This window comes from Mandrillus leucophaeus, unplaced genomic scaffold, assembly GCF_000951045.1.
Source record: "Mandrillus leucophaeus isolate KB7577 unplaced genomic scaffold, Mleu.le_1.0 Scaffold702, whole genome shotgun sequence".
Lineage (NCBI taxonomy): Eukaryota > Metazoa > Chordata > Mammalia > Primates > Cercopithecidae > Mandrillus > Mandrillus leucophaeus.
In genome coordinates, this window is record NW_012107609.1 from 204,477 (window position 1) to 229,204 (window position 24,728).

The 24,728-nt window shown below is 53.4% G+C and overlaps 1 protein-coding gene across 1 annotated transcript in view; it reads left to right on the plus strand.

Moving 5' to 3' along the window:
* The first annotated feature begins 1,123 nt into the window (after positions 1-1,123).
* SLC6A3 (solute carrier family 6 (neurotransmitter transporter), member 3) overlaps positions 1,124-24,728 on the plus strand; it is a 48,783-nt gene continuing 25,178 nt past the window's right edge. Inside the window, exons 1-6 of the mRNA XM_011964729.1 lie at positions 1,124-1,206; positions 3,289-3,619; positions 5,095-5,226; positions 13,089-13,323; positions 21,739-21,877; positions 23,054-23,188. Of these exons, the coding sequence (XP_011820119.1) occupies positions 3,334-3,619; positions 5,095-5,226; positions 13,089-13,323; positions 21,739-21,877; positions 23,054-23,188 (927 nt within the window). The 5' untranslated portion in view covers positions 1,124-1,206; positions 3,289-3,333. The remainder of the gene's footprint in view (positions 1,207-3,288; positions 3,620-5,094; positions 5,227-13,088; positions 13,324-21,738; positions 21,878-23,053; positions 23,189-24,728) is intronic.

Sequence of the window (24,728 nt, forward strand, 5' to 3'; positions counted from 1 at the left end):
GTGAGGGGTGCGGGGAGTGCGGGGCACTGCGCTGTCGGCGGGTACTGCGGGGTCAGGCACCAAGGGGCCCTGCCTCCCTCACGGCTGAGCGCGGGCTGCAGGCTGGAATGGCTGGAGAGCCCCAGGGCTCGCCTGGACGCCCAGGGCAGGGTGCTCACGGGAGCACGGAGGGTACACGGGGAGGAACGCCGGGGTTTGGGTGACCCTAGGGGCGACACGCAGAGCTGGATGCGGCCACTCACCTCCGTGCCTTCTAAGGACCTGGACATCCTGGGCCTTGGCGGCCCGGGGGCTTCATTCCTCTGCGAGCTGAATGGAAGAAATCCCACCCGGACATCTCGGAGGGAAAGCCTCGGAGTCCATTCGGCCCTGGAGCCGGATACCAATCGCCAGTGCTTTCAGGCCAGTCCTGGGAAATGGTTTTCTCATGCGACCGCGAGGCGAGCCCCTCGGTTCCGATGTAGGCGCACTAGATGCCGGCAAGGGGAGGACTAGGCTCGGCCGGTCGCCTCGAGGTCGTGGAGACCCCAAAGCCACGGAAGGACCCGCGCCTCCGCAGCCCGCACGCCGGGAAGCGTGGGGAGTCCTCAGCGGGGTCCCGAGCCCGCTGGTCAGGGCGTGGAGCGGCGGGTTGGGAGGGACGTGGTCCCTGGAGCGCGGGGCCACCGCAGGGGCCCCGGACCGGGAGGGAGGGAAGGGTCGGTCCAACGGGGTCCCAGCAGTTCCCCTCGCGCCGCCGCTCGGCTCCCTCCCCGTCCAGCTAGGAGCCTCCAGCCCTGGGCATCCGAAGATAGCGGGTGCCCAGGGCAGCCCCGAGGGGTGCGAGCGAGGGCGCAGGGCGGCCCAGACAGTTCTCGCGCGGAAGGCGCCCGTCTAGATCCGCGACGCCCAGGACCCACAGGTCCCCGCATCCCGTGTCCGAGGCTCCGGGACGCGCAGGACAGCGGAGCGGTGGCCGCCGCTTGCTCCAAGCTATCTGCGTCCAGGGGGCGGGGGCGGGGGCGCGGCCCGGGGAGGTGAGGAGGCGGAGCCAGGACGCCGGGGCGACCCCGACGGCGGGAGGGCGGAGCGGGGCGGACCCTGGCGACTGGATAAGAGCCCGAGGCCGAGGCCGAGACCGCCCAGCGCGGCGGAGCAGGAGGGGAGGCTTCGTGAACCGCGCTCGGCACCAGGACTCGCGTGCAAAGCCCAGGCCCGGGCGGCCAGGTGAGGCCAGGGTCGCTCCCGGCATCGGGGCGCGCCGCTCCCTCCACAGACCCCGAAGTGGGGCGCAGGGGCAGGGCACGGGGGCTGGGCACACTCTGGGGCCCCCGCGTCCCACAGACCGCGCCGTCTCCAAAGTCGCCAACAGTCGCAGGTGCCGAGCGCCCCCTGATAGCGCCGCATGGGACCCTGAGGCCGTCCGAGGCGCGAGGAGGGTGCAGGGCTGCCCCCTGGCCCGCCCCAGGCTCAGGATCGCGTGGGCACCTGGTACCGTCACCGGCTTAGGGGACGCATGGGTATCTATGGCTGTGACTCGGGGGTCCTGGTTTCTTCTTGTGGAACTTAACCCTACTAGGGGTGCGGCGCACCCCAGATCCTATCGAAGTGGGTTTTCTACACCGCCGCTCCGTCTCGCGGGGGCTTTGATTTTGGGGTAGTGGCGGGCGCCGGCTGCGCGCTGGCTGGTGCTCTGGGCAGGGCGGGGAGGCAGGGCGAGGGCTCACCAGGCAGGGCCGCTTCTTGTTCTGGGCGCGGCGAGGAAGGGCGCTCTCTAATGGGCCACGTTTGGCTGTGTAGACCCAAAACTCGCCTCTGAGGCTCCGCGTTCAGGAGCGGGGTCAGATGGCCCCAGGGCGGCGGCGGCTTCCCGGCGGCGGCTTCCCGGAGACTCTCGAGCTCCGCACCTGGCGCCCTCTCCCAACGCGGCTTCCTGCTCGCGCCGCGGAACCCCTTCGGCGGGCGTTTTACCCATAGGACGGGTCGTGCGGGTTGGGGTTGTCACCGGGAGGTACAGAAGCCGCCCAGCAACGGTGCGTGGCGTAGCTCGTGATAGCTCGTGGGTGAGGTTTTGTGCAAACTTGGATGCAGGGAAAGTTGCCTGTTAGAGCCTCTACCTGCGACCTGCTTCAGTCATTGTGTGTGCGCGCCTGTGTGTGTGTGTGTTTGTGAGTCTGTGTGTGTCTGTGTGTCTGTGTGCGCGCGCGCGCGACTGAAACATGCTGCTGTTGGATCCAAATGCCAGAAGTCGCCCTGGTTGGGGAGGTGTAGACGCTCCTGCTCTCCTGCGCTGCGTTGCAGGGGGTTTATGGGGTTTTGGACAGGATTTCCTGGGTTGCCCTGCTGGCCCAGGAGGTGGTTCCCGCGATGAAGCCCTGTCCATCCTCTGCCCAGCTCTCTCAGGTGGGGTAGTGCCACCTGCCCTAGGTGGATGTGGCTTGTACACTCTTTGAGGAAACGATTGTGATGGTTATGTCTAAACTCTCCTTTACAGTGGCTGATTTTGCTTATATAAATTTTGCTCTTTATTACTGAGTATAAACAATACACGGCCAGGCTTGGTGGCTCATGCCTGTCATCTCAGCACTTTGGGAGCCTGAGGCAGGAGGATTGCTTGAGACCAGGAGTTCAAAACCAGCCTTGGCAACAATAGTCAGACCCTGACTCTACAAAAAAAAAAAAAAAACACACACACACACACAAAAATAACTTAGCCAGTGCTGTGGTGCGCACCTGTAGTCCCAGCTACGCAAGAGGCTGGAGTGCAAGGAGCACTTGAACCCAGGAGTTTGAGGTTGCAGTGAGTTGTAAGCACACAACTGTATTCCATCCTGGGTGACAGAGCGAGACCTCATCTTAAAAAAAAAGAAAGAAAAAGAAAAAAGAATACAGATGAACAGGCACAAAGACATTATTGAATGCTCTTTGAAGATTGCAAAATTGCTCTCTGGCAGTGTGGGGGAAGGTGGAGGTAATATCCATGCACTGTTATTAGAAAGCCACGCTAGAGCTCACATAGCATTCCACATTGATAAGAGTGAGGAGGGGTGCAGGGGAAGGAGGGGCAAACCAGAGTGTCTGTCTTGATGCCTCCATGGGCCAGTGCCCCAGCCCTGTGGTGAGGGCTGGCACTTCCCAGCTCCTGCGCCCCAGCTGTGCCATCTCAGGCCCTGGGAATGCACCCATCCCTTCCCAGAGGAATGCCCATGAATGCCTCGGGGCTCTGCCCTCCATACCAGGCGCGGCCCTAGCCCTGGCTGCTGAATTGTTGCATTCCTGTTGTGTGTTTATTTTTCATATTGGCTGAAGACCAAGAGGGAAGAAGCACAGAATTCCTCAATTCCCGGTGTGCCCATGAGTAAGAGCAAATGCTCTGTGGGACTCATGTCTTCCGTGGTGGCCCCGGCTAAGGAACCCAACGCCATGGGCCCAAAGGAGGTGGAGCTCATCCTTGTCAAGGAGCAGAACGGAGTGCAGCTCACCAGCTCCACCCTCACCAACCCACGGCAGAGCCCCGTGGAGGCCCAGGATCGGGAGACCTGGGGCAAGAAGATCGACTTTCTCCTGTCCGTCATTGGCTTTGCTGTGGACCTGGCCAACGTCTGGCGGTTCCCCTACCTGTGCTACAAAAACGGCGGGGGTAAGTCCCATGTCAGCCTTTCTGAGCACGATGGCCAGGCGGGGGTCATGGGGGCAGCCGGGGCTAGGCCTTTTAGGAAAGGCGTGCACCCGAACAAGATAAAGCTGTTCCCATGCATGAGGACGGAGCTCCCTGTGAGAGCTCACGGCCAGTGCAGATCTTCCCAGAGGACGTCACAAAACCACAGAGCAGGGCTCAGAGCTGCCTGGTCCCATGCCTGCGTTTCAAAGCTCAGGAAAGGGGGGCCAGCGAAGAAGCTGGCAGGTGGGAGTGGGGGATGGAGCAGCTTGGCTCTGCCTCCTGTTTCCAGAGGCTGTTTTCATTTTGGAAAGAAAGTTCTCAAAGGCCCAAAGAACAGCCTCTGACTGACTTTGGCAGCCTTTGCAAAGCATGTGGAGGTCCTAGAGCCTGGAATGGCAGAGGAGGCCCCTGGAAAGTGCCTGTGTCCCCTGCACCCTCCAGAACCCAGCCACAGAGCCAGAAAACAAAGTTTGAGGCAGAGCCACCAGGGACATCCAAGAACATTGGTGATGCCTTCCCAGGAGCCTCTTTTGGCCTCCCAGCCTCCCTGCCTGGCCTCCCTCATCGGCCTCTATGCTGGTCTGGGAAGGGAGGCCTGGGGAAGAATTTCGGGGGAAGCCTCACAGGATGCCTGTGAGGAGGTTGGCATTTTTATGCCTATCTTGAAGAGGGGAAGACAGAGGCCTCAGCAGGTACAGGAAGTTGCCCAAAGACAGAGCTGCGGGGCCCCATGCCTCCCCCTCCCCTTCCCCAGGAGAGAGAGTGGCAAAGCTCTCCCCCACTCCAGTCAGACCAGGGAAGCAGAGGGGATTTAGGAGGTTGAGACCAGGGGCCCTGGGCTTTGTGCCAGGGGCAGGGGAGGTGCAGGTTTCAGAGGAACTAGGCCCTACCCTGGAGGGGCTCCCAGCACCTGGGGCAGCAAAGACCCTCAGCTGCTGTCGATGGGGGCAGTCCCCTGAGAGCCCGAAAGCTGGGGGCCACTGTCGATGGGGGCAGTCCCTGAAGCCCGGAAGCTGGGGACAGGATGGCAGGGCCCACTCAGCTCAGGTGCAGAGTTGGGGGGGTCACAGATTCACAACTCAAGAGACAAAGAGGATCAGGGCAAAGTGGGGGGATGCAGGCCAGGGAAGGGCACCCCGAACCACCACAGGGAAGGACAGTACCTAGAGCACCGCCGAGCATGGGCAGGGCCTCCCTGCGCTGTTCTTGTGTTTGACTTCACGACTCAGGGTGTGCAATGACAAGGGGATCCAGGAGGGACGTGTTGGGCACTCACAGCCGTGGAGGGCGGGCTTCGGGACTCATCTACCCCAGCCTGGGACTTCCCGTTGGAGAGTGGGGTGAAGGGGTCAGGCCAAGACATGGGCGGTCGAGTGGGGTAGCAGCCCAAGCTCCCATGAGGAGAGATGGGTCCTTCCACGGCCCCAAACTCGAGGTGCTGTTCTGCCCCATAGGTGCCTTCCTGGTCCCCTACCTGCTCTTCATGGTCATTGCTGGGATGCCACTTTTCTACATGGAGCTGGCCCTCGGCCAGTTCAACAGGGAAGGGGCCGCTGGCGTCTGGAAGATCTGCCCTGTACTGAAAGGTAATGTGCGGGTGCCTCCATTCATCCTGGCGTAGCGCAGACCATGTTGGTGATGCTGGAGCTTTCAAAGCAAGCCAGCTGCATCACGGGCATCCAGCCCTGCTTTGCTAAGACACAGGCACGGCACACGCCACTTGAACTTGGGTCCTACTTTAAAGATCTGTGATGACAAGGACTTGATAGTTAATTCCCTTGCTCTAGGTGAGGGTCTTGCAGTTCATTTGTGTTATTACTTTGTCAAGATGTTAAAATGTAGTTAAGATAAAACACATGTCTATCTGTGGATCTGCCATCTATCCATCATCCATTCGTCCACCCATCAATCATCTGTTATCTATATATCCATTATTTATCTATATCTATCTTTATTATTGATCTTTGTATCAATCATTCACCCATCTATCTACCTATCTACCTAATCCATCCATCTATCATCATCTATCTGTATCTATTTCCTGTGGCTGTTGTAACAAATGACACAAACTGGGAGGCTTAAAAGGCACACGTTTATTGTCTCACAGCTCTGGAGGCTGGAAGTCCAAGATCAAAGTGTCAGCGGGGTTGATTTCTTCTGAGGCTGTGAGGAAGCATCTGTTCTAGCCTCTCTCCTTGGCTCAGAGACTGTCTTCTCCCTGTGCCTCTTCGTACTGCTTGTTTCTATGCATGTCTCTGTAACCAAATTCCCCCTTTTTATGAGGTCACAAGTCCTGTTGGATTAAGGACACCCTAATGACCTCACTTTAACTTGGATCACCTTTGTAAAGACCTTGTCTCTAAATAAAGTCACATTCTGAGGTTTGGGGGGTTAGAACTTCAACAGATGAACTTGGGGGAGGGACACAACCCACAACTCTCTTTATCTATTATCTATCAATCATCTATTCACCTGTCTATCATCTACCCATCCATCCATCTATTATCTGTTGATCCATCCACTTATCAATCCATTCATCCACCCATCCATTCATCCATCCATCCATCCATTATCTATTGATCCATCCATCTACCTATCGATCCATCTATCCATTCATCCATCCATTCATTCATCCATTCATCTATCTATGGATCCATCCATCCATCCATCTTCTATCTATTGATCTATCCATTCACCCATCTGTTATCCATTGTTCCATCCATCCATCCATCCATTCATCTATGTATGGATCCATCCATCCATCCACCTATAGACCTATCCACCTATCTATTAGCTATTGATCCATCTAGCTGTCACTGAACCTTTCTGGCTGCTGGTGTCCTGCTCTGGCACCATGAAGTAGACGCACCTCGTGTTGAGTGCAGGTGGTCTGCCCAGCACCAGGGCCTCTCCTGGCATTTCTGACTCCATCCTCATGCAACCCTGGGAGGGGCACACACCATGTCTCTGTGTTGGAGATGCAGATGCTGAGGACCAGAGGGCTGGGGTCGTTCCCCCTGGTGTCGCCATCAGAGCAGAGTGGGATTTGATCCCAGATGTTTCTGACTCCCCAGTCCATGCACGCAGGTCACACTTGCCCAGTGGGCCAGAGCCACCTCTCAGGAGCTGGTGGTTCAGGGAGGATTCAGGCGTTTACTCAGAGGCACCACTCAGACAATTGGCATTAAGAAAATGACTACTAGAAGGTCAGCCTCTGGATACTCGTAGAAGTTCCGGAAAAGCTGTGTGTTTAGAAGACAACCGAGCCCAGCACAGCCCCAGGATGCTTTACCAGTGGGTCAGGGCTGGGTCTTTGGAGACGAGCCGCTGACCTCCCTTAGGAGAGGGAGCTGCCGAGGTCAGGCTCCAGGAGGAGAAGTCACTCTCGCAGCCGTGGAAATGCTGAGACTGGACACAGGTGTGATGGTTCTTCCCAGACACGAGACTCTTTCATTCTTAATGGGCTACTTAGTGAATCTTACGACTTCAGGCATTTCTTCCTAGGCTCCATATTCACTGAACTGCACTGAAATGGAGCTACAAAAAGGGGCCTCCCTCTCCACCCCCACTCCCACCCCACACACATCTTCAGAGTGAAAGACAGATGCCTTGGGCACGCACCGGTGCCAGACGACCCCTTGGCGGGATCTGCAGGTCCAAGTCAAACCGAACAAGGATTGCTCAGAACATGCCTCCGTCCCCATCGTCAGGTCCCCAGTGGAGGAATGCTGCAGCTGAGGGAAGACCCCGGCGTGTCCTTACAGACAGACAGGTGTCAAACCGGGAGGTGCAGTGAACCCAGGCTAACAGTTCAAGACACACACACGTTACCTGTGTCCTTCCCGGCCCTGGCCAGCGGCATGGACATGGTTCGGGGAGGAGATGCTGCCTCTGAGCCTGCAGTTGTAAGCGACGCTGAGCTTGCAGCGTGGTCTGTGTTGGAGAGCATCTGAGTGCTCAGAGCCTTGGGATGCTGAGTCAGAGATGGTGCCGGCCCATTGGGGTGGGGAAACTGAGGAAAGATGACATCGTGCTCTGGCACAGGCTGCAGCGACGTCAAACTGTGCTTTGCTGGATTTTCAAGAGCCATCCTGGAGCCTGTCACAAGTGTCTTACGTGGCACAGCCCCGTGCCCCACTCCCGCCAGTGGGCCTGGTGTTGGAGCAAGTTAAATCACCTCTTCGCATGCAGGGCTCAGGTGAGGGGGCAGGGCCCGTGGGTCCGCGGATAAGAGCTTATTTCCTTCTGTCTGTCACACGGAAAGGATGCTCACCAACAAAGCTGCTGGTGTGGGTCTTCATGATGCAGTCCACAGAACGCCAAGAAGTGATTTCTGAGAATTTCAGAGCACCAACTTGACTTGGGCTAGTAGAGAACCTCTGACTTCCATCAGCGTGAGCAGTGGCACCTCGTTCTGAAGAAATGCAGCCGGCGGATGCGGGCATCTCATTGTGTTCCCCGCAATGCGCAGCCGGGGGAAGCTGGGCAGTCGTCTCCTCCGTGTCACAGCCCCTGCGCCCACAATCCCGCATCCCACGCCGGCTTTGTTCTGAACACTAGTCCCAGAGGTGGGCTGCAAAGCGTGGCCACAGGAAGGAAGGCTTGTGGCCCCGTGGGCAGATCTCGGGAAGAGCTTGTTCACACCCACCTAGTCCTGGTGAGGAAGGAAAATTGCAAATCACAGAGAGTGAAGTGTTCGACCCAAAAAGGGATAGACGAATTGGTGCAAGAAAGCTGGACTTCTTTTTAGAGACGAGACACCTTGAGTTGTTGAATCTCAGTAACGCTGCAGGTCCGAGTGCCAGCGTCCCGTTCATTCTGCCTGCCCGTCAACTGCAGGATGCCAGTTTAGAGAAGATTGACAGTGCCCATGAAATTAGATGTGCACCATGCTTCCCATGCCCTGATACTGTTCCTTCTCTTTCCTTTGTCTTTTTTAAAAATCTAGTTAATAAAATGCATGCATTTTCATGTCTCATCGAATAGAAGTGCCACATGGTAAATTAAGACACCAGCTAAAGTGCCCAAAACAATCATTATGGAGCTGAAAGGCCATCCAGCCCTGAGCAGGTGGCAATTCCATGGGAAAACAATGCCCAGCTCTCCAGGGAGCCTGGCTGTCCCTGGCCCTTCCCCTCCAGCAGACCTGCGAGCTGCTTCCTGCTCATAAGTCGAAAGCCAGAGGGTGGAGTTCATGGTGAGGCCCAGCTGCTCAGAGGCCGTGACTCACCTGCGCTTCCCATAGTCTCGCCAGGGCAGCTTGGGGTGGGCACCACAGCCAGAGGGGCCTCTGGGGCCTTCAGGCCCGGCGGCACACCCCAGGGTCCTGAGAGGTGGGTCTTTAAACTCTCCCTCTCCTCCCTTCCCTTCGCTCTCTCTTTCCCTCTCCCTGTGTCTGTTTCTGTCTCTCTCCCTCCTTTCCTCTCTGTGTCTCTCCTGTTCTGTCTTCTTCTCTCTGTCTCTCTGGTACATGCACACACAACAAGCACATACTAAAGACACCCAGACTGACACAGAGAGGCGTCCTCTCCCGACTTTTTTTTTTTTTTTTTTTTTTGGTGAGACAGAGTTTTGCTCTGTTGCCAGGCTAGAGTGCAATGGCGTGATCTTGGCTCACTGTAACCTCCGCGTCCTGGGTTCAAGGGATTCTCCTGCCTCAGCCTCCCGAGTAGCTTGGGCTACAGGTGCGTACCACCACGCCCAGCTAATTTTTTGTACTTTTAGTAGAGACAGCGTTTTATCATGTTAGCCAGGATGGTCTCAATCACCTGACTTCGTGATCCGCCTGCCTTGGCCTCCCAAAGTGCTAGGATTACAGGCGTGAGCCACCGCGCCTGGCCCTCTCCCATCTTTCTTCCGAAGACCTGCTGATGCCTCCTGTGAGGTGCAGCGGGGCTGCCCCAGCAGAGGCTTCCTCTAGCGGGATCCATGCACGCGTTGACAACACCCTCTCCTGAAGCCAGCTCTCCTGGGTGCCCTGGGGTGTACTGGTGATCAGGGATGGTGCAGGGTGGCCGTGCTCTGGTGGGCGAAGCACCATTTGCAGGCAGGAGCCTCAGCCGGCTTCTGTTTGTCAGGTTTCAGTTTCATTGCCAAGGGCAACCCCATTTTACAGACGCCCTGGAAACCCCACCATTCAATTGTATTGAATATAAAATGTTTTATAGTCAATCATATTTTAGTGTGATTTCTCAAACACAAAACAAACTACACACAAGGTTAATATAAAAAAAAGGTACAAAGCAAAAATAAATTTAAGGAAATAGACCTTAAGAGCTATGCTTGAAATTCACGCTTAGCGCTGAGCTTCCTGGGAGTCAGACAGGAGGGAAGGGCGGCTTCACGTTCTGGAAACGCGAGCAGGGACTTTGCCTGCCACCTCCTTGGAGAGACAGCCTCCCGTGTCACTAAATGGTGTTTAAGAAATGTGTCAGGTGAAGCTTCATCTAGAGCCCACAGTGATGTCATGAGCAGAGGCCACTAGAAGGTTCTGTAGCAAACAGGGTAGTGGGTTTCGTGTGTCTGAGCCTTCGGTGAGCTTGAGGAGCTCATGGTGAAGCTGGCTAGTTGGTGAGGGGCTACACGTCAGTGACCCAGGTCAGGGGCTCTGCCTTCCCAAAGGGCAGGGCTTGGAGCAACCAAATGACTGGCCAGTACTGGCACTGGCCACCACCTTTCAAGGGAGCCGTTTCCTCACCCAGGTGCCCAGGGAAGCATCCAGGAGGAGTCCTTTTGGTAAGGGGGACTCTGGTGTGGGGGCTGCACTGTCCCATGGATCAGAGCAGACCCATTTGCTCTGGGAGCCGTGTCAGCCAGCATGGCCAATGGTGATGTCATGCACAGTGGCCATGGTGACGTCATGATCCCATGGCAGCCCTGCCGATCTGTGGTGCAGGGCAGGAAACAACAGCGGTGGCTCTGGAAGGACCCAGGGCACAGTCAGTCCTTCCTTCAGACTCTGGATTGGGATCCACTCTGGTGTTGTTTGATCAAAGACTTCCCAGGGTTTCAAGTTAAGGACTTGGTACAGAAAGTTTTAACCTTGAAAAATCTTCAAATTGGGCACCCACTGTCAGTCACCACCATGGAAAACCCTCCACAGTGCTCTCTGGAAACAGTGTGGCTTCCCAAAGCGTGGCTCCCAACGTGGCTGCCTGGGTGAGTTCACTGTAGATCACAACCCAGCCTCTCTCTTAAGGGACTCCGTGACAGATGGTAATATAGAATTATTTAATATGGACCGGAGCCATGTGGGAGAAGGCCTTCCAAAGGCAATCCGTGACCGAATGTAATACAGAATTATTTAATGTGGACCAGATCCACGTGGGAGAAGGCCTTCCAACAGCAACAGCTTGACTTTCATCATCACCACCACTGAGCATGCTTTCCAAGAAGGATTACCTGCATTCCTGGTCCTGGATCTGTTTAAAACAAAGTTTTGAGCCTTCTCTTTGCTTTCAGGATAGGAAGATAACTCTACTGAGGTGCCCTGAGCATGAGAACAGCTTCTCCTAAGGATTGAGACCATAAAAAGCAACCCAGGCCACTCCCTGCAAAAGTCACCTTGAAGGTATGCTCCTACCCAGGCCATGAGCATGCAAGACAGGGCATGGTGCCTACTGGGTTTTAACAAAGTAAATCAAAGTTGTACCCAAACTAATCATGTCAGCAAACTGAAAAGAAATGTGGAAATGAGAAAAATTCTTCCTGGAGCTTGGTTAAAGTGAACCCCAGTAGCGAGAACGTGACGGTGCCCATCCAGCAGTGAACAAGGGGGAAGCCGTCTGACCACCAGGCCCATCTGCCCACCAATCAGGCTGATACTGCTCCAAAGACTGCTGACCACTGAGTTCTGTTCCAGTTTGCCAGGAGCCCCCATAAAGAATGGATCCCAAATTCCAGGTCTGTGATCCTGGAAAGGACACTCTAAAAGACCCTGAATGGCATTAGATGGCTATGGATGGCCCTGACTGGTCCTTGATGGTCTTGCATGGCCCTGGGAGGCCTTGGAAGGTCAAACATGGCTCTGAGTAGTCCTTGATAGTCATGCAAGACTCTGGGTGGCCCAAGAAAGCCCTGGATGATCTTACTTGCCCTGGGTGGTCTTATGTGGCCCTGGGTGTTTCTAGGAAACCCTGGATGGTCATGCATGGGTAGTGTGACCTTGGATGGCTCCACATGGCTGTAAATAAGCCCAGATGACTCTTCTGAGTAGTCTTGTGGGAGAGACATGAGCAGCTATAGATGGCTACCGATGGCCATGGATGGCTATGGATGGCCATAGGTGGCCATAGATAGTTGTGGATAAATGCAGATGGCTGTGGATGTCTATGGATGTCTGTAGATGGCTGTGGATGGTTGTGAATGGCAGTGGATTGTTGTGGATGGCTAGGGGTGGATGTGGGTGGTTTTGGATGGCCATGGATGGTTGTGGATGGCTGTGGATGGATGTGGATGGCCACGGATGGCCATAAATGGTTGTGGATGGCTATGGATGACTGTGGATAGTTGTGGATATCTGTAGATGGCTGTGGATGGTTGTGAATGGCAGTGGATTATCGTGGATGGCCAGGGGTGGATGTGGGTGGTTGTGGACAGCCATGGATGACTGTGGATGGCTATGGATGGATGGATGGTTGTGGATGGCTGTGGATGGCTGTGGATGGATGTGGATGGCCATGGATGGCCATGAATGGTTGTGGATGGCTATAGGTGACCGTGGATAGTTGTGGATGAATGGAGATGGCTGTGGATGGCCATGGATGGCTGTGGATGGCCGTGGATGGCCGTGGATGGCCCTTTGTGACTCAAAGTGGCCTTGGATTAGCCTGGCTGATTATGTGTGGTCCTGGGTGCCCTCCATAGTCCTGAATGAGCCTGGTGGCTGTGGGTGGCTGTGGATGTCTGTCAAGGACCCCAGGTGTCCCTTAGTGACTACTGGCAGTCTTGATGGTTCTGGGAGACACTGGGTGTTCCTGGGTAACCCTAGACAATCTTTGATGGCCCTATTTGCATGGGTTCCCTAGGTAGCCCTGGGTGCTTCTGGGTGGTTGTGGATGATTCTGATGGTTTCACATGGACCTGACAGCCTTGGTTAACCATGGGTTGGGTTGCCCTGGATCACCCAGAGTAGCCCCTAGATGGCCTCAATGATCCTGGATGACCCTGATGGATCCTGAGTGGTTGTGGTGGGGATGGATGACCATGTGTGGCTGGGGGTGACCTTGGTGTCCCTGGGGGTCTCTGGGTGCATCAGGGTGGCCCTGGATACTCGCCATAGCTCTGGGTGACCTTGCTGGCCCTGGATGTCCCTCAGAGACACCCTGAAAGTCCTCAGGGTCTGTGCTCAGGGTAATGTCTCCTGTGAGGGGAGGCGGAAGGGACGCGTTGCTGATGGTGGCTCTGTGCTCCGCCCACGTGGGCTCCACGGCCACCCCCTTCCCGCTAGGTGTGGGCTTCACGGTCATCCTCATCTCGCTGTATGTCGGCTTCTTCTACAACGTTATCATCGCCTGGGCACTGCACTACCTCTTCTCCTCCTTCACCACGGAGCTCCCCTGGATTCACTGCAACAACTCCTGGAACAGCCCCAACTGCTCGGATGCCCACTCTGGTGACTCCGGTGGTAACGGCCCGGGCCTCAACGACACTTTTGGGACCACACCTGCTGCCGAGTACTTTGAGTAAGTGGGAGTCAGGTCCTCGGGAATGGGAGAGATGGTGCAGCTGGGTCCCCATGGTCGCTCCTTGGTTGGCCACCAGCCCTTGCTGACTCCCAGGGTGCGGGGAGGGGGAACCTGTTCCTGCACTCCATCCCTTTAGTGCTGTGGAGGGGCACATTTCTGAATTATGTGATGGTCTCCAGGGACTCAGCAAAGCTCCTACAGGGCAAGCCCTCAGCAGGGATGGGGCACTGAGCAGCTCCGCTGGCTGCGATCCTGCTCCCAGCAGCGGCTCGGGGTGGGAGGGGGCTGGTGGGGAACACAGCAGCCCTGTGCGGAAGGTTGGCAAGCTCCGGTCTCTGGGAGCTGCAGCGGCGTCTCTGGAGTGAGTCAGCCCGGTGTCTGGGTTCCCTTCCTCCCTGCCCTTCTTCTGTGCATAGCCTGGGGCCAAACTGCCTCACTTGGGCCCTTGCCCTCTCCAGAAAAGATACCTTTCTGGGCTTCACTGCGCAAGAAGTCTATGGCTTCAGTAGGCAGCCCCTGTCTCCAGGGTGCTCCAGCCGTCCACTTTTCGTGAGACTTTGTTTTGTTGTTTATATGCACGGCTTTATTTCTGTTTCTGGGCCTCCTTCCACCTCCCACGCTGGTGAGTCCCATGTCCAGCAGCCTCCTGGGTCTCTGCCTCCTTCTCTCTTTGCGCCAGCCAGGCCTGACCTGCACAGTCCTCCCCAGCCAGGCCCGCCCCTCACCGTCCACCCCGGCCAGGCCCGACCCTCACCGTCCACCCCTGCCAGCCCCAACCCACACAGTCCACCCCATCTAGGCCCATCCCTCACTGTCCACCCCAGCCAGGTCTGCCCCTCACCATCCACCTGCAGCACCTGCTTTCCTGGACCCCGATGTCTGCAGTGAAGTCTTTTTAGGCCCCGTGCCAGCTCCTGCTGGCCCTCCCTCATCATCACGTGGCCTGGCCCAGCCTAGAAGGGCTGTGACTGCCCCCCATGGGTCCCCTGTTTCCCCTGGACCCCTCCTGGAATCTGAACCTGGCAGGTGCCATCCACATTCCCCTGCCCCCTCCAACTGGGCCTGGGGCCTCGTGCTGGGTCGCATTCTGACAGGCGGACTCTTAAACTCAGCCGCCATTTGGGAGAGGAGGAGAGGAGGAGAGGACATTTGTACGATTCTCACTACATCCACTGTTTCCCGTCAGAAGGAGAGAGAGTCCAGGCCGGGGCGCCAGGAAGGCGTTCGTGGGAGGAGGGCTGGTTTCAGAAGTGGGCAGGCGGGAGAGAAGATGCACCCGGGATGAGTCCCGGTTGGTTTGCCTGAAGACACCTGAGCATCGCCATAGGAAGCACAGCCTCAGGCAAGGTCGTGGGAGCGTCTGACAGGACTCTCGTGGTGACAGGCAAGCAGGAAATGATGAAATCGTCCAAATAACGCAGTCACACCATTTGTCCAAGTAGATTTTAACATTCTTGAGGGAGAAAATTCCCATTGCGTGTGGATGGCCTGTTCACACCTACATTTCCCTAATTAAACACCCCACAGACACCCCAGGCCCGGGCTGCATGTGCCCTTGCTGTGTGGCCAGATCTCAGGGTTAGCGTGTGATCAAAGAGAGGGGCCAGCAGGAGAGAGTGGGGGGCGCACAGAGCCAGGGGCGGAGGCTGCAGAGGCGCCACCGAGGCGAGAGCCTGAGAGTTCCCAGTACCCAATGCCCTGTTAAAGCTGCCAAGTACCGCCACATGGGGACTGCTTTCCTTTTGTTTGGGCAGTGTGGGAAATGTTGACTCACCTAAGTGATGTTCAGGTAAGAAAATCGGAGAGGAAAATTTAGTGTAATGATTAGTCCAGTGATCCGTTGTTAAGAATGCTACAAGGAAAGAACGTGTTATTATTTTAAACGATCAGACTAGTGAAGTCTATTTGGAAGTTCTCAGTCTGGAAGGAAGGAAGGAAACGGAAAGGTGCCCAGTCCTTCACTCGGAAGCCCTGTCCGCACTGGCACGTGGTATACTCTAGCTGGCGGCAGCCCAAGAGCAGACGTGGGGAGTTGGAGAAGGTTTAAGATCAATTCACAAATGATTAATGACTCAGGGCACTGAGGCGCTTGGCGCTCCTCCCACGCCTTCCGAAGGTGATTTTCCCAACAGTGGGACTCAGGCTCCCCTGAAACAGGCCCCAGTGACTCTTGGGAAGCAAAGGGGACAGTCGTAACATGCTCAGGTCTGCTGGGGGTTTTCCGGATTTCGAACCCACTTTATAAAGCAGATCACTGAACGAAGGATGTCAGGTTCCTGTTGGCGCATGTAGTCAGGGAGTGGATGTTCCACCGTGAAAGGCCACAAAGGCCAGAGTGGTTGTGATGCATGGTGGTGCGGCTCTTTGTCCTAGATAATGGGTATGCCTGACTTTGTCAGTAACCACAAAAGGGACTGAGTTTCCTACACAATGTACCAAACATGCCGTGTCATAAATTTGACAACTAAGATGTTAGCAGGAGTAGATCTGAAAGGGCTTTATCGTGCGTTTTTACTACAGGTCCTCAGGAAGTAACCGTGAGGCCTGGGTGAGACGCTGGCCATGTCTTCTGGGCCCTAAGTCAGAAAAGGCTGCTGAGCTACCCCATTGACAGCACTTCCTCCACATGCCACGAATGCCATGTGCGGTGCTGGCTCCTGCACCCAGTGTTCCTCAGGGTTGGCAAATGAAACGTATCCTTGGGAGTTGCTGGCCCCCTGGCCCCCAGGGGTCCCAGCCAGCCTTCCTGCATTGCCACTTCCTTCTTGGGCAGCAGCCCACCCACCAGAGGGAGGTGGCAGAAATGGTTCCTGCAGAGAAATGAAAGGAACCCTTCCCTGTAGGAACCTGGAGATTACTGATTAGCTGCATCCCACAAATTTGATATGCTGTGTTTTCATTTCAAAACCCCAACACAGGACCACATAACTCTGACCAGTTTACAGTTTCCCTACTTCTATAAATACTTATCAACACTGCCTAATATAAATTATAAAGTTATAAATTAAAGCTATTAATTTGCCTCAAAGGGACTGCATTAGCTGCATCCTACAAAGTTTGATATGCTGTGTTTTCATTTCATTCAGTTCAAAGTATTCCCTAATCCTTCTTTTGATTTCTATTTGACTAATGGGGCATTTTTAGAAGTTTGTTTTTTAATTTGAAATGTATGGAGGTTTGCTAGATATTTTTGTTATTGATTTCTAATTTAATTCTGTTTTGGCAAGATGATGTGCTTATACATCTTTAATATTTTAAAATATATTGAGACTTGTTTATGACCTACTAGATGGTTTACATTGGTGAATGTTCCACGTGTGCCTAGAAAGAATATGTATTATGCTGTCTGGTTGGAGAGTTGCATAAATGTCAGAGAGGTCATGTTAGGTCATTGTATTGTTCAGGTTTTCTACATCCTTACTGGTTTTCTGTCCACTTACTCTATCAGTTACTGAGAAAGGGGTACTGAAATCTCAACTATAATTGTAGATTTGTCTATTTCTTTTCACTTCTATCAGTATTTGCTTCATTCATGTATTTTGAAACTCTGCTATGAAGTGCATACATGTTTATTATTATTAGTCTTTGAATTGACCGCTTGACTATTTGAACTATCCTTGCAGGTTAGATTTCTCATGCTGAAGTCTACTTTGTCTGACAGTAATATGGCCACCCCAACTTTCTTATGATTGCTGTTTGTCTGGTATTATCTTTTCCAGCCTTTTATTTTTAAACTATATGGGAATTATATATAAAATGGATTTATTGTAGACACCATCGAGTTGGTTGTGCTTTTTATCCAATATGGCAATCTCTGTTTTTAAATTAGAATTTCCATTCAATAATTGTCAGCATGGCTGGCTTTAAGTCTTTCATTGTGCTAATTTTTTGCCCCATCTCTTCTTTGTTTCTTGTTTCCTCTGTTTATTCCCTGTTTTTAATTAATTTTTTTAGGCTTTCATTTTATCAACATTATTAGCTAATAAACTGTAGCTTTCTGTTTTCATTTTTTCGTGGATTTTATAGGATTTACAACATTGACGTTTAATTTATCACAATCTGTCTTCAAGTGACGTGATACTGTTTCACAGAACAGAAGGGCCTACAACAGTAGACTTCTGTTTCCCTCACGTCCTTTGTGCAATTGTCGCCATAGATTTTATGTCTACAGTATGTATCAACTCCATGACACCTTGCTGCTGCTTCTGCTTTAAGCATTTACATTTTAAACAAATCTAACACAGAAAAGAAGTTTTTTTTTTTTGTTTTTTTTTTTTTTTTTTTATATTTACCTGCATAGTCACAATCTTTAGTGCTGTCCGATCCTGTATGTAGATCAGGGTTTCCATTTAAGACCATCTTCCTTCCATCTAAAGCATTTCCTTTAACATTTCTTGTAGTGTAGACTTGCTGGCCATGATTCAGCTTGGACTTTACACAAAAATATTTTGCCTTCTTGAGGGGTTATTGTGATAAACTATACATAGCATTGTTTACCATCTTAGCTATTTTTAAGTGCACAGTTCAGTGGCATTAGGTACATTCACATGTTGTGCAACCATGACCATCATCCATTGGAACTTTCCCCTTCTCCAAAGCTGAAATTTTGTCCCCATTAAACACTAAGTCCCCATCCTCCCTCACCACAGCCCCTGGCAGCTACCATTCTACTTTCCGTCTCTGTGAATTTGTCTACTCTAGGTCCCTCCTCTGAGTAGAATCACTTATTTTTTTGTGACTGGCTTATTTTAGTTAGCATATGTCTTCAAGGTTTATTGAAGAATTTCAGAACCAGAATTTCATTCCTTTTTAAGGCCAAATAATATTCCAATTCCATCGTATGGATATATCATGTTTTGTTTATCCATTTATCTTTTTCCTTTTTAGAGACAGGATCTCACTCTGTTGTCCAGGCTGGAGTGTGCAGTGGTATGATCACTGCTCACTGCAGCCTTGACCTTCTGGGCTCAAGCAATCCTCCTGCCTCAGATTCCCATGTAGCTGGGACTACAGGTATGTGACACCACATGCAGCTAATTTTTTAAAATTTTGTATAAAGTGGGGTCTTGCCATGTTGCCCAGGCCTGTCTTAAACTCCTGGGCTCAAGTAATCCTCCCACCTCAGCCTACCAGAGCACTGCGATTACAAATGTGAACCACCACACCTGGCCAGATCTATTTATCTCTTGATGGACATTTGGGTTGCTTCCACCTTTTGGCTACTGTGAAAACATGCTGCTGTGAACTTCAGTATTGAGTACCTACTTTCACTGCTTTCGAGTGGATACCCCAAAGTTGAATTGCTGGAGCCATGTGATGATTCTGTGTTTAATTTTTTGAGGAACCACCACACTGTTTCCCACTGTGGATGCAAATCAGAACAAGGGTTCCAATTTCCCCACATCCTTGACAACACTTAGAACTTCCTGCTTGTTTATTTTGATAATAGCCATCCTAATGGGTGTGAAGTGGTCTCTCACTGTGTTTTTGATTTCTATTTCCATAATGATTAGAGACTATTGGGCATCTCTTCATGTGTTTATTGGCCATTTGTATACCTTCTTTGGAGCAATATCTATTCAAGTCCTTTGCCTATTTTTGAATTGGGCTGTCAGTTTTTTTTGTTGTTGAGTTTTTGGAGTTCTTTACATATTTTAGATATTATTCTCTTATCAGATTAATAGATGATTTGCAAATACTTTCTCTCATTCTGTAGTTTTCCTTTTCACTCTGTTGATAGCAGCCTTCAATGCACAAAAGTTTTAAATTTTGATGAAGTCCAATTCATCTTTTGTGTCATATCTAAGAAACCATTGCCAAGTCCAAGATTATGAAAATTTACCCTATGTTCTCTTCCAAGAGTTTTATGGTTTTAGCCCTTATATTTGGCTCTTTGATCCATTTTGGTTTAATTTTTGTATATCATGTGAAGTGGCTGTTGACTGATTTTCCTCTGGTTGTAGAACACATTTCTTGCTTCTTGTCATGTCTAGTAATTTTTTATTAGATGCTAGACTTGGTGAGTTTTATACTAATGGGTACTTGGTGGTGGTTGTCCTTGTTTAGAGAGTGTTAGATTTGTTCTAATGGGAGGTTAATGTGCTTTGGCACAATTTTATCCTTTGGAAGCTTGTTTCACCCCCTCATTGCCTTGGCTCCCTCTTGGTAAAACGGGGTGAGAGGGCTGCTGTGAGGTCATCACAATGATGCGTGGGAGGCCCGAGCATGCCTGGATCACCACCAGTGGCTCCACTGTCACCCAACTGAAGAATCATGGCCACGAATTCACCAGGAAAAAGAGCCCAGCAGAAATTGGGAGGTGCCGTGCCTTTTCCACTCCCAGTGAACATCCTTGGGCCAACGCTTTTCTGGTCCTCCCAACTATTTATGGCTTATGAAATGCCTGCATGTGAGCCCCATGCCCCTTCCCGGACGTCCTTTGATTGTCTCGCCCACCCTGCCCTCAGAAGCATGGACATGCTGGAAGCCACACAGCTTTCCCCGGCTCCTGGCATGGCTGATTCCCATGCTGTGGTTAGCTGTGGGGACCCCTCTTCTCAGGTTGACAGCACTCAGGAGTGTCCAGTTCTCTAAATTGTCTGTGGGATTTCAAATAACCTCAAAGCACAGTGACTTTCTAATCTCGAGAAGGGGCTCCACCCAGTGTGTTGAGGTGCTGCTTCTGAAGTTGCTTTCATGTTTGATGCTGAGCCAGCTGTGCATGCTGTGGATGCAACCTTGTGAGAAGGCCCCGAGAGTGGCAGCGCACTTTCCCTGGGCCTCCGCCTCAGGTTCAGGAGGGCCTGTGCCACATAGGGGCATTGGCTAAGTTTGCCTTTTCTCCAGGCACATGGGAAAGGGGAGAGGGTGTGCTGTTTGGTCTGAGTGTGTAATCCATGCACGTGTGTGTGCGAGGCACCAAGGCTGCCAAGGCATGGGCTGGTGGCATGCTGGAGTCAGTGACACCATGGGCAGTGAGTGAGGAGTGGTCCGGGCTGCATGAAGTTGCTGTGAGGCCTCAGAGGCTGTCCGTGGTAAGGCCTTGCTAGGGGAGCAGAGCGACGGGGACTCGGCCAGCAGGGGCAGAGCCTGGTGTGTGGCCGGAGTGAGAAGAAGGCCCTGGGAGTCTCCACTGCCCCAGGAAGGGCAGGCGTGACCTCCACCGGCTCAGGCGACTTCCCCTGCACAGTGTGGGTGACAGACAGCCTCCTGACTGAGCGACTTGCCCTCGGAGAAGAGCAGAGAATGGTGGTGACGGTTTCAGTGGTGCAGCCATCTGTCCACCCGGCCAACCTGAGGCCTGTGCCTGGACGCCCTCCAGGATAGGACGGAAGCACTGTCCAGCCCTTTCAGGGCTCATGGGGCCTTCCCTGTTGGCACCAGCCAGGGTGTCTGGTATGATTCTGGAGTTTGAAGAGCTGAATTCCTGGGATATGGCCCTGGAATGCCTCGCAGCTGGTGGAAAGCTCCCCGAGGCTGCAGTCGGCCAGGCTCCCCCATGGGTATCCGGTGTTATCTCCCGGGGACCTCAGTGGACCCACAACAGAAGCAAACCTGGGCAGTGGGAGCTCCTCTCATAATGCGGCTTCTGGCTGTCACAGCTCCTGACTCTACGGTGGCAGCGGCACGGCTGTTACGGTTGCCTTGGCCCCAAGTCACCATCTGCAATGGTGACGCAGCCCGCTGCACGTAGCCTGGTGCATGTTCTCCCGCAGAGAGTGTCACCGGGATGGAATGAGTTCCCGCAGAACGGGGGCCCAGGGTCTGTGCCTGGGGCAAGGAGCACGGCCGATGGCCAGCTCCATCCCTCACCCTCTGTTCAGCCCTTTGTGAGGGATCCTGCAAAAAACAGTGGAACTGCGAGTGATTCCTGCTGGAGCAGAGTCATCCACTAAACCTGTTCCTCATTGAATCCTCATAGCAGCAGGGGCTGTGAGCAGGTGTCGTGAGCCGCCCCCTCAGAAAACAGTGCTGGCTGGAGCCTGCGTGCCTGGTATTATTGCTAGAGTTTGCTCAGCCTCATCCCTGGAGCGGGACCCTGGGGCCATCCTGTGGGCAGCAGTGGGTACCCAGCATTGCTCAGCAACTTTCTTTTGGTTTCTGTGGCTCCTTTTCTTCAAAGACCCAAGGTGCCCTTTCTCTCCCCAGCTCCAATAAGCAAAGGTGCCAAGGGCAGAGGGTGAGGTGGGGCTTCCTGGGCCTCCCATGTGCTCCGCGGGTTTCAAGGGCAGCCCTGACACCTCTGCCAGGGCCTGTGGGCCAGACCTCCCTGGAGGGCATCTCTTGTCCATCAGACTGGATGCTTTCTGCCCTGCTGAGATGGGGAGGGCAGGTCCCTGGGCAAGCTCAGCCGTCCAGTTCCAGGTGGGTTGACAGCCACCCACAGAGGCCCCCGCTGACTCCCCTCTGCAGGCGTGGCGTGCTGCACCTCCACCAGAGCCATGGCATCGACGACCTGGGGCCTCCACGGTGGCAGCTCACAGCCTGCCTGGTGCTGGTCATCGTGCTGCTCTACTTCAGCCTCTGGAAGGGTGTGAAGACCTCGGGGAAGGTGAGGCTCAGGGTCACCAACTGGGCCTGTAGACATGGGGCCACCAAGTGGACATGTGGCCGTGGCTGGGCAGGAGGTGCACATGTGGCCTCAGTTGGGTTTTGTGCTACAAATGTGGCCATGGCCAGGTTGGGGTGGACACATGGCCATGGTTGAGTTTGGGGGACACCTGTGGCCATGATCAGGTTGGGAGTGTACACATGGCCATGGTTGGGGGTACACCTGTGGCTGTGCTGGGTTGGCTTGGGTAGACACATGGCCGTGGGTGGGTGGGGGGAGGTGGACACATGGCTGTGGCTGGGCTGGGTGGACACAGGGCACCGTCGGGTTTTGGGTCCATATGTGGCTGTGTTTGGGGAAGGGCCTCAGGAGGAAAGCACCCACGGCAGTATTTCTGGCAGGAGGGCACACACAACGTGGTTTTTTTTGTTGATAAAAATACTTTGGGAGGCTGAGGCAGGCAGATCACCTGAGGTCAGGAGTTCAAGACCAGCCTGGCCAACATGATGAAACCCTGTCTCTACTAAAAGTACAAAATTAGCCAGGCGTAGTAGCACGTGCCTGTAATCTCAGCTACATGGGAGGCTGAGGCAGGAGAATTGCTTGAACCCAGGAGGCGGAGGTTGCAGTGAGCCGAGATCATGCCATTGCACTCCAGCCTAGATAAAAAGAGTGAAACTCCATCTCAAAAATAAATAAATAAATAAAATAAATACTTTTTTTTAAAACCAGTTTTGACCAAGGTATGCCCCTCCCTTGGAATAGTGTGTGTAGTATGGCACCAGCCATGGGAGCCTCCCACAGGGACACAGCCCAGAGCTACCTTTCATCGTCCCACAGTGCCATTCACCAGTGTCAATCCACTCATCCCACGCATCAGAAAACCCCCATCAGCCACTCCCAGCTACTCTGGTGGACCGAATGCAGAAAAGGAATGTGCTTTCCCTGCCAAGCTGTTCTTCCCATTCCATCCCTGGGGAGGGTGTGCGGGACGAAAAGCGTTTGACCTTCTCACTCCAATGAGCATTTGCTGAGCTGGCGTCCCAGGAGATGTTTGGGAACTGGGCCTCTCAGTCAGAGGACAAGCTGTCAGGGCAACCTAGTGCCCATGTGCCGGTGTCTGCTCCCACCGAGGGCCCTACCTGTGCAGCCTGGTGACACTGTCCTCTCCTGCAGGTGGTGTGGATCACAGCCACCATGCCATACGTGGTCCTCACTGCCCTGCTCCTGCGTGGGGTCACCCTCCCTGGGGCTATAGACGGCATCAGAGCGTACCTGAGCGTCGACTTCTACCGGCTCTGCGAGGCATCTGTGAGTACAATCCGCTCACTGCTTCACAGTCCACAGGGGCTCTGACGTTCCCAGGTTTCCATATTCATTGCCTGCCAGGGCTGAGATGTATCAGAGTTGCGGAAACCAGGGTTCTTTCCTCAGGAAGCCAAATCTCAAATACCTATGATACAGTATGAGTCATCTAAATTAGATTACATCGAAAACTCCATCTAGAGTCAGGCTGCAGATTTGGTCAGCAAAAGAAGAAATAATTCGGGGTTAAAATGTTTGGAGAAGGCCTCCTGGAGAGAGACTTGGTTGGGCCATGGGGGATGGGTCCCTTGTCAAGAAAGGGAAGAGAAGGGGCTGCACCATTTCTGACAAACAGGCCCAGAAACAGAAGCAGCCGTTGGTGGAAGGCTGGCATGACAAAAATGGCAGCTCACTTGGGGCATTGTTGGAAATCAGGTGGACTAGGTGGAGGAGGTGGCAGGCCCCAAAGCCACCCAGGGGCGTCCATGTTGCTGTGAGAGGACGATGCAGCAAGAGGGGTGGGGCCATCTCAGCTGGAGTGTGAGGCAGGAGGCCGTTGAGAGGTGCTGCCCTGTGCAGTGGGAGAAGGCACCTGGACATGGCACCTATGAGCCTGCAAAGCAGCTGGGTGGGGGTGGGGGTGGAAGTGTGTCTGCAGCACTGAAGGGGAAGCCCCTGTGGAGACAGGAGCCATGGGTGCAGCAGGCATGTGGTCCACGGGAGCCACAGAAGAGAGAGGAGCACAACCAGGGCAGCAAAATCAGTCGTGGCCAGGGATCCACAAGTGCAGAGCTGGAGCCGGACAAACCGTGAAGCCAGCAGTGTGTCAGGACCCCAGAAAGGCCAAAGTGAAGTCAAGGGGTGCATTTGCAGGAGCAGGACGTGTTATAGAATCAAACAAAAATGCCACAAGTACAATGCTCCAGCCAGGAAAAATAGGCAGCCCCGTGAGAAGGCAAAACAAACACCAGTGCATGTGAAAAGATGTCCATTGGAGAACAAATTACACAGATGAGATGTCAAAAATTAGGTGGAGAGAGTGAATAGAGTGGATGGATGGATGGGTGGATGGAAGGCTGGCTGGCTGGATGGATGATAAGCAGGTAGGTGGATAGAGTGGGTGGATGCATGGATGGACGGGTGGATGGACAGATGGATGGATGGATGGATGGATGAGTAGGTAGGTAGGTGGATAGGATGGATGTATGGATGACAGTTAAGTAGGTGGATAAAATGGATAGATAGGATGGATGAATGGATGACTGATAGGTAAGTAGGTGGATAGAATGGATGGATGATGGATGGGTAGATGGATGGATGGATGGATGATGAATGGATGATGGATGGGTGAATAAGTGGATGAATGGTAGGTAGGTAGCTGGATAGGATGGACGGATGGATAATGGATGGATGATGGATGGGTGGATGAATGGATGGATGGATGATGGGTGGATTGGTGGATGATGGATGGATGGGTGTATGGATGAATGATAAGTAGGTAGCTGGATAGCGTGGATGGATGGATGATGGATGGGTGGGTGGGTGG